The 9,660-nt window shown below is 48.7% G+C and overlaps 1 protein-coding gene across 1 annotated transcript; it reads right to left on the bottom strand.

Annotated features, from left to right (window-relative positions):
- Positions 1 to 4,006: 4,006 nt before the first annotated feature.
- LOC123044992 (uncharacterized oxidoreductase At1g06690, chloroplastic) lies at positions 4,007 to 8,534 on the bottom strand. Its single transcript, XM_044467901.1, has 10 exons — positions 8,149 to 8,534; positions 7,565 to 7,656; positions 7,426 to 7,463; positions 7,173 to 7,334; positions 7,065 to 7,087; positions 6,819 to 6,890; positions 6,555 to 6,722; positions 4,669 to 4,751; positions 4,529 to 4,591; positions 4,007 to 4,379 (listed from the first exon to the last, which is right to left on the bottom strand). Exons 1-10 carry the CDS (start codon positions 8,375 to 8,377, stop codon positions 4,194 to 4,196), a joined length of 1,116 nt encoding a protein of 371 aa, XP_044323836.1. The 5' UTR covers positions 8,378 to 8,534; the 3' UTR covers positions 4,007 to 4,193.
- Positions 8,535 to 9,660: the final 1,126 nt, after the last annotated feature.

Here is a 9,660-nt window from a genome sequence, read left to right as displayed (position 1 = left end):
CTTTATTGGATTTGGACTGTGTATCTCTTTGTGTTTCTTGGATCTAGCACATGTGTGATCATATTCGTGTTGGTTGAGTGTTTTCTCTTGTGTTCCCCCGTGATTCCCTCGTTTCCTTCCGCGCGTTCTTCGTGTTCCTCATAGGATCCTCTCCAAACGTGAAAGATCGGCCCCTAGGGTTCCGCCCTACATCACGCCCCCTTTGGGCCGGGGGTCCGGGCACCCGGGGTGTAGGAGGCAGGGCACCCAGGGTGGTGTGAGGCCTTCGGTGCTTCGCGTCTTGGGGTCCCTCTTCCTCCTCCTTCTCCCTTATTGGATGGTGTAGATGTTCTTTTGCGCTTGAACTCCTCCTCGTCGTCGATGAAGCTCCGGTAATACCTATGCATGCACACGAGAGGGATGTCAAGTAGTATACCATCCTCGAAGGGGTCAAGTGAACACGTGTAAAGGAGATGATTAACCTTTATGTATGTGAAGTAGATGTCGCACGTGTCACTTGCCGAACGGACTCTTGACATGGTGATGTCCGTAGGATGCTCCGCATCAGTTTGTGCTTTTAAATTTTATAGAAGCATAATCATATAGTCGTGGAGGTGCTGGCAGTTATCTTAGAGGATGCTAAGACGGGTGGCCACATCCAGGGAGTGTTTCCGAACCTGTGTGAAGGGGGGATCACTCACCTACAATATGTCGACGATACACTGTTTATCATCAAGAATGACCCGACTAGTTTGATCAACTTGAAGTTCCTTCTTATGTGTTTCGAGTCCATGTCCGACCTTAAAATTAATTATGACAAGAGCGACGCATATGTCACCAGAGGGAGTCTGGTGGACCGCATCAAGGCTGCACATATTATGAACTGCCGACATGGAAATCTTCCAATCTAGTACTTGGGTATGCCTCTGACAAGTAAGCATTTGACCATTGAGGATTTCCTCTTTATCACTGACTGTGTGGCCAAGAGAGTTGAGCCTTGGGTAGGAAAGTATTGGTCCATTGGTGGCAAAACAACCTTGATCAACTCATGTCTGTCCAGCTTACCAATGTTTACCATGGGATTCTTTTTGCTTCAAGATGGGGGCCATGCGAAATTTGATCTAGTGCCATCCCGGTTCTTCTGTGGAAAAGAACTTGGAAAACAGAAATATCCCATGGTCCACCGGAGTACCATTTGTGCACCAAAGGAGGTTGGGGGCCTCGGTATTGTAAATACCAAACACATGAACTGGTGCCTAATGACTAAATAGGCTTGGAATGCTGACAGGCCAAGGTGAACTGTGGTTGGATATCATTCAACACAAATATTTGCGTCATACTCCGGTCTCAATAGCCTCCTGTAGGAACGGGTCCCAATTTTGGAAGGCAATAGTCAAGATTCACCACCTTCTTCGTGTAAGTGTCATGCACACTATCGGTAACGGCAAGTCCGCCGTCTTCTGGTTAGACGTGTGGTTAGGCCCAGACCTGCTTGCTATCAGCTTCCCCCGGCTGTTTGCTATTACCACAGCTCCGGACGCATTGGTTAGCGAAAATTGGCGAAATGGATAGTGGTGTCCACAATTCCTCTCCCCCTCGGGCCGCTTGAGGGCCAGAAATGGGACAACCTAGCAACTTTACTATGTACCATATCTCCGTCTACGGAGACGGACATTTTAGAGTCGTCCGGTCAGTTCACGACTAGCTCGTTGTACCGCGCTTTGCATAGTGGTGCTGCCCCATTTTAAGCCATGGACATTTGGCGGGCCCGCATACTGAGAAAAGTCAAGATTTTTCTGTGGAAAATGGTGAGAAATAGATCACCTTTGGGCGTCCATGTATAGAAACGCCACGGTCCTTGGACGGTTTGTGTCCCCTTTGTGGATCGGAAGAAGATACTAACCCATATCTTCTTCTCGTGCATCCTCATTCAGTTCCTATGAGGCTGCGTCCACGGTGTCACGAGGTGCAATTGCCACCGACATCATTTGGTGCTTTTCACACGTTAACATCTTGTTTATCCGGACGCACACCTAGCCTAGTGTGGGTCACCTTCGCAGCCATGTCTTGGTCCCTTTGGCATATTAGAAATAAAGATTTAAGTGAAGGAAAGTTCATCAAACATCCTGCTGACGCCTTGTACAAAATGACAATATTCTTACAACTATGGAAGCTTTTGAGCAAGTCGGCGGATGCACCTATCATTGAGACGCTTGTGGGCAAGTTCCGGACATTGGCGATGACGCTTCGGAACCACATGGAGTAGACCGAGCTTCATGGAGGCTGACCTATGCTTCATGATCCATCTTTCGTATTATCGTACTTGTTTATTTTGGCTTCGTGCCTTTTGGCCCTTTGGGTCTGTATCGAACCATTTATTTCCCCGCTACTCATCTTGTAAACCGTCTAAGGGTTTCAGTTCGCTAAAGCCGGGCAAACGCCTTCTTTCTAAAAAAATATATACAGAATATAGGTACTAAGAATATATCATAACATGTCCAATTATTTACTTGTGCTTGTGTAGACATGAGGAGGAAAAGAGCAGAATTATCAATTCATGAATTTAGCACTAGATTAGTATGTGTCTTTCAAACCATGTGTTTTATTCCCTTATCTCTAAACCCGGTCGCTCTTTTGGATTGCATGGAAAAAAACATTAGATTAGTTTGTGTCTTTTAAACAATAGAAGTGTAACTGTAGAACTGCAGACATTAACAATCAGCTAGAAAAATTTCGGATCTTTGATGCTGGTACTCGAAAATCAGATTTCAAATTAAGAGATATGTACTTTTTATTTCTATCATGGAACAACGAACATATATAAATTAGCTAGGGGCCTATTTGGATCAGAGAAAAATAACGCTACATCAAAATATTTGGCGTTGACCAGAGGATAGCCTTTTGGTTGAGATAAAATGATATGCCTCGTGCTACCCCAAACACCGGGGAAGTCTCAGGTCATACCGACCCTCAAATGCTACAAGTGATACAAACTTGAAAAATTCAAATTTAAACATTCCAAAAAATTCTGAAAAAAAATCATGGATGTTCAGAACACATATGTCGACAACACCTAAAAAATTCAGATCAAAATTCGAAATACACATCAATAAACAAAAAAGTGAAATATGTCATGAATAGTGTCAAAAGAAGATAAAAGCAAAAATGACACTATTCGCATCTGAATTTGTCTTTTGTGTTTCTCCATGTGTGTTTCAAGTTTTGATCTGAATTTTTTAGGGGTTGTTTACATATGTGTTGGGAACATCCATGATCTATTTCAGAATTTTTTGAAATGTTTAAATTAGAATTTTTCAAGTTGGTAGCATGGGAGCATGTGAGTATTGGTATCACCTCTTTCGGTTTATTATGCAGCCAAACTTTTGGCAAGGCGGCCATTTGCTCCGCCGAAGTTTAGTGTGCCACTGGTTAGCAGGGTGACCACAGGCACAATTCAAATGTACCTTAGATCTTCCAATATCCAGTACATTATGTGACTATCTATCTTATGATTTTGTTGCTTCAGTTCTTGCCCCCTCCCCTCTCACTATTTTCTGGCTCTGACCCTGACCCAGATTCGAGCCCTGCCACTCCGCCGGGATGAGGTAAGACCCTACTCCTACCTTGTAATGTTTATTATTATTATTTTTTTCGGGTGAATGTTTATTACTCCCTTCGTTCCATAATATAAGAACATTTTCTACACTAGTGTAGTAGTATTAAAAATGCTCTTATATTACGGGACGGAGGGAGTATCAGCTAGCTGCAGGGGATCTAGAGGATCATCGGCAAGATCTACCCTAGCGATTACAGCCCACCCTGCCTGGCGATGGTGAGTGGGGTTTTGGGAGGTAGATACTCCGGTCTCTCGTCACTCCGTGAAACATGCACGTAGGAGTAGATCACACACCAAGGAATTCAAAAAAAAAAAATGCTTCAGTATTGCACGCATGTCTGTCGCCTCTCAGGATTTTTGTCTTCGGCTAATGCTTCCCAGAATTTCATCCGTCAGAGAACACAAACCAAAAGAACAAAACAACTATCGTTTTGATATAATTTGATCGTGAGCCTGAATATACACTTACTTCCGTTATGATTTTCTACGTCTTTGTTCTTTTTACAACTCCACACCTTTTCACAGAACTACAACTCCTATATCTAGGATCACGGAAATCCTGTGTAGCAGTAAACCACGAGGGTAACTTGGCCGCGATTTACAGCTTCTCTACCGGGAAACCCATGACGGGCTTCACCTCGCGCGCCATGGACCGCAGCTCCTCAACCTCCTGCTCCGTCAAGAGCCACCCTAGCGCACCGGCAAACTCCCAGGCCTGCTCTGCGTTCTTTGCCCCCGGGATCGGAATCACGTTGCCCTGGCAAATAAGCCAGTTAAGAACCACCTGCACATGAACAAAAACAAGTTAATGCATATTGCCATTGTATCGTCGTCATGATTGTGTAGTTTCTTTGTACATCATTAAGATAAGGCAAGACTTGATAATAGAGGATGAACACTGTATAATTAAGCATGCAATAAAGAACACAATACCTGAGTTGGGGTTTTGTCATAGCTTCCTCCAATCTCCCTAATCTTGTTAATAAGCGGTTGGAGCTGCATTGTGGAATGAGAAGAGTGAGCAGAACCACAACAGAGATGAAAGGGAGAGTTTGAAGTTAAGGTGCGGCAACCTTGGACAGGAAATCAGAAGTGTATATCCGTCCACGAGGTCCAGTTGGTGGATTAGCTGGAGTGTATTTTCCTGTCAAAGCACCTGAAAAGAAAAGAAAAAGAAACAGGGTTCAAAAGGGTGCATTATATTTCACATTTGTGTGCTGACAGCTAAGTACATATAAAACGCAGACTAAGATTATGATAAACTACACCAGAAGAAATAAGTAATCACCCGATTGCGCAAGCCCTGAAGCTAGTTGAGCTAAGTGCTCAGCATAGGCTTTTTTTTTTTGAAACGGAGGCAAAAAATTTGCCTCATCCATTAAATAAGCATAAGAGAGTTGCCCAGTTAATTAGTGGAAAACCAGGCGAAAACCATTACAAACCGATGAGCGGCACACATAAGATACCCACACACGCCACTCCAGAGAGGGCCTCGTCGAGACAATCCAACAACGTTATCGTCATCATTTCTCCCCTAAAGGCGTCATCGCAATCCCAAACTCTGAGAAACGACTCCGACTTCGCCAAAGACGATCGTCGAACCAACCCACACTGAAAATGATGTGCACATGAAGATCCGCGTCAAACCTCAGCCACCGCGACGAGACAGCGCAGCTCCGACACCGACAGGAAGCTACGAAGGGGAACCAGGCAAGGTTGGCGTCGTTGAAGATCACCGAATGGACCACCTGCTACCCGTCATCGTACACCACAGGGCCCCGCCACCGCAGCTTCGACTTCAAAGCACCAAACCAGCCGAGGCCATCCCACGAACACGCCGGAGAAGAGCCGACTACCTCAACCAAAGCCACGTCTCCTACATCATTCCCCGTGACACCGTTGCCACAGAAGCCTCAGCGCCAACTTCATCACCTCCGGTCCCGCTTGCCGATGCCCAGCTACAAAGATGAAGCCCTCAAGAGGGGTTACGACGCCACGACGCCGCCATCATCCGATCGCTCAGGATCTAGGGTTTCCCCGGTGCTGTAGCAACGGCCGGATCCAACATGGGAAGGGTGCAATAGCAATGCGACGATGCCTCCAAGAAGGTCTACGGCGTCTAAGGCCGCCGCCATCGCCGGTCAAATGCCCATGGCCGGAGACAGGGTTTTCACCCAAGCTACTAGCACCAACACGTCAATCCAGCACCGACAAGACCACCAGCCACAACCTCCCACGAACAAGCAAGTTGACGAAGAAGAACCGAGCAGCCACCGTAGCCAACCGCACCTCGCGGAGACAAACAGGGAGCCGCCGGCCAGAACCAGTGCCACCAGACGCAGCACGAGCCTCCGCGCCCTGCACAGCACCATGCCAGCAAGGAACGAGCGCCGCCCGAGGCCGAGAACCACCGCGGATCCCAGCCGCAGCCCTGGACCAGGCACACCGACACGCAGATCCTCGTGCACGCCGGAAACCCCACGGAAACCGGAGACATCAGATCCTCTGCATCCGCAGCCCCCTGCTTCGAAGACGACCGATTCGCCGGGCACACCGCCATGCGCTTGCCTCCCACGCCTCGGACCTCAGCACCCCTAGAACTGCGCCGGGGCGCCAGATCCGACAAACATGCCTCCCGCGCCAGAACCTCCACCTCCAGCCGCCCCTTGCTGCCCGCCGACGCACCTCGCTGCAGGCCTCAACTCGCTTGCGCGCAACCGCACCTCTGCAGTGCCCCGACCTCCACGCATCAGCGGCGCCCATACCCGTCACCGGAGCCGCCAGATCCGCCGCACAGGACTCGCCTCGGACCCCCACAAGCTAGCGCCACGCACACACACCTCTGCATCGACCAAGCCACCGAGAGCCCCTGCGCGCGCGCCGCGCCGGCCGGCGCAGCCTCGTCACCACGCCACGGACGCGAGCAAAGGTGAAGGAAAAATGAAAAGCATAACTATACCTTGGGCTATTGGGGAATATGCAATCAAAGTAATCCCAAGCTCATCACAAGCTGCCTTCACCCCATTTTCCTCAGGGTTCCTGTAAATCAGACTGTAATTTACTTGGTTTGAAGCAAGTGGAACCCCCCTCTTCTTGAGGCGCTCGTGAGCATCTCGCAGACGTTTCTCTGGTAATGAATGTGATTCAGCTTAATTTTACCATAAAACAAGCAGCTGGCATAACATGCTCCATCAAATGAGAAATGAAGTCAGCTTTTACAAACCACTGTAGTTTGAGACTCCAACGGATTTTACAAGACCTTGTTCATAAGCATCAGCAAGGCCGTCGAGGTAACCTGGATTACAAAAGAAATAAAACAGTTAGTTTACTGCACCACAGTGGGCCTAAAATAAGATATTAAAAAAAAGGCAGCCCGGTGCATGTAGTTCCCGCTTGCGCAGTGGGCTAAAAATAAGATATTAAAGTTCGCTAAAAAAATAATATTCATCATTTATATAAGTTCGGATACCTTCGTTGCCCCATATCCCTGGCCTGAAAAGGATTTGAAAAGAACAGTTTCAGCAAGCTAAAAAGAGTTACAAATAACATTAAAGCAATATATTGATGAACTACTAACCAATGAAGTTGGTATGACTCAACCGAGGAGACACCAAGGCGGGAAAGTGAGCCCTTTAGTGCAGAAATTACACTTCCCTTGCCAAACCTCCATGGAAGAGCGGCAAATTTTGTTGCAATGGCCACCTCGACCCCTTCTTTTTCTTTCCTTTCCTTGATAAATCTGATGGGAATTAAGGAGAATTTGCATCGGACGATGTGAAGACTTCATTATCAAAATATACGGGCATGGTGTATAATGATGCATTATATACCTTCCTAGTAGACTTTCTGAATTTATCGCTCCCGATACCTAAATGTCATCAAAATTAGGAGGTTGTGAGGGTTGGCCTGAAATGATCTAGAGAATGTGCAATAAAGCAAGAACTAATCATGAACTATCTTGATCCCTACCCCTGCACCATATACTTCCGCAGTGTCAAAAAAGGTTATTCCACTATCAACGCTCGCATCGAATGCTCCTTTGGCATCCTTGAGTTTCCTATCTGGAAAATTCAGAAAATGCTCGTTCATGTTAGACATGTAGCAGCAATCAGATATCAGTGTGCCAGCATAAAACTCAAGAGCAAATGCGAAATGAACTCAATATTACAGACTTAAAACACATTTGTTTTGGTATTTTTGCAGTTTGCTGGTTACTGTTCATGGTCAAAGGTTTTCTGGGGCTAAAAATTTAGAGAGAATACACGTGACATGTGCTGTGGCACAAAGTTTTGACAGGCAATGCAACAAGCACCTCAGGTGCATGGCAAGCATGACCATAATTTCATCCAAGAAACGCCAACAACAATGCAATGATGCAACAGGTGAATAACACAACCAGCGTGCTGAGTATATAATCCTCATTTTTAAGAACTGCACAAATCAGTTCACCAGAAAGAGATAACTAATTGATGAACGCAGGTGCAGGTGGATCAAGAAGAGCGATGGGTTCAATTTAGAAGAAGGTTATCTGGACTGCGCGCGGCCGAACGTACCGTCCCACTCGAAGTCGTTCCAGTAGGTGGTGTCGCCCCAGGACCAGGCCCCTATGCCAAGCTTGGTCACCGCCACGCCGGACCCGCCCAGCATCACCTTGCTGCCGTCCTCCACCGCCGCGCCCTCGGACGCCACCGCGCGGGGCGGGCGAAACGCTGCTGTTCGCCGCTGGCCGAGGAGCGGGAGGCAGCCACAACATCCCGCGCCGCCGGCGACCTGCAGGGCCATCGCGGACGGAAACGGGGGCAGGAATTCTCGTGCCGTGGTAAGTGGGCGCCGCGCGGTGGTGTTCTTGGCGAGGCGAGTGGCAGCGAAGCGCGCGCGTTTTGTTTGGCCACGGCAAGAGGGGGGCGGGTCACGTGGAGGCGCAGGTGACCGCGCGCGCGCACGTGGGGCTCAGCCGGACGCGCTCTAGTTTCTTCTCTTCTTCAGGGCCTTCCGAACGGAAGTGATTCGGTGCGGGCCACTCCACTCAAAATACAAGGTGTCTCAATTTTGGAAATGGGCAAGCCAAAAACATTATTTTAATAAATTAGCTGATATATACATAAAAAATGCTTACATGTAACTTTATCGACCACCAATTTTTGCGAAAAAATTGTCATGTAACTTTTTCTAAAAAGAACACTTTAGTTGTTGTATGTAAGAGCATCTACAGCCGGACTCAGCAAATCCAACCCCTCAAACGCCCGCCGATGCGTCCGGCGCGTCCGCGGGCACTGACTGGGCACCCCCTATATCCACGTTTTCACACCCATGTATCTCATATTCCGTCCCCTATTTTCATACTAAACCATGCAAAGTTGATAAAAACTACGTAGATTATGAGCGGACATACAAATGCATAATCAGTTCATCAAAAGATCAGATAGCCAAAGTTCACATAATACACATAATACGGCGGACAAGTTCAACCTACAACTAAAGACTTGAACAAAAACGGATCTTCACCACTTCCTCGCCGACCCTTTGCCCTTCCGGTCGCCGGCGCAGCTGTAGGAGTCCGCGGCAGGAGGTGGGTCCGCCTCAGAGCCGTCGGACCCGTCGGAGGAGGAATCGTGGATGACGGTGAAGCCTTGCAAGCGCCGAACGACGTGGTCTTGCTGGCGTTTGAGCTTGGCCACCCTCGCTGCCTCCCTCGCTGCCTCCGCCACCTCCCGCTTGGATTGCTCAACGCCGAGCCGGAGCTGCTCGGCGTTGAGCCTTCGGAGCCGTCGGGCCATCGTCTCCGCCTCAGTCAGTGATTGGCGGCACGCCCACTCGAAGACATGGTCCTCCTTGTCGGGCACCCGGCGGCGGCGGGCGGACTGCGCAGACCCGTCGGACCTGCCCGCCATCTCCCTAGCCCTCTGCCTCTCGCGGCGTGCAGCTCGTGCCGCCGACTCTGGAGTCCGCATCCGCGGCGTCGACTGAGCGGACACTAGAACCTAGCGCTACCCGCGCAGAGCAGTGGTCGGGGGTGGAGGAGGCCGTTGGGCGGGAGGAGCAGATCTGGCAGGCCTCGCAGATCC

Source organism: Triticum aestivum, chromosome 2B, assembly GCF_018294505.1.
Source record: "Triticum aestivum cultivar Chinese Spring chromosome 2B, IWGSC CS RefSeq v2.1, whole genome shotgun sequence".
Lineage (NCBI taxonomy): Eukaryota > Viridiplantae > Streptophyta > Magnoliopsida > Poales > Poaceae > Triticum > Triticum aestivum.
Note: the sequence above shows the minus strand (reverse complement) of the source record. Positions and strands in the feature narration are given on the sequence as shown.

Bases quoted from the DNA above. Each gene is read 5' to 3' on its own strand.
- LOC123044992 (XM_044467901.1), bottom strand. From the start codon at position 8,377: ATGGCCCTGCAGGTCGCCGGCGGCGCGGGATGTTGTGGCTGCCTCCCG. The intron at 7,657-8,148 runs GTACGTTCGGCC...TGAATTTTCCAG, and splicing joins GAACGACTTCGAGTGGGACG to ATAGGAAACTCAAGGATGCC. The intron at 6,723-6,818 runs GTTTGTAAAAGC...ATTCATTACCAG, and splicing joins TGGAGTCTCAAACTACAGTG to AGAAACGTCTGCGAGATGCT.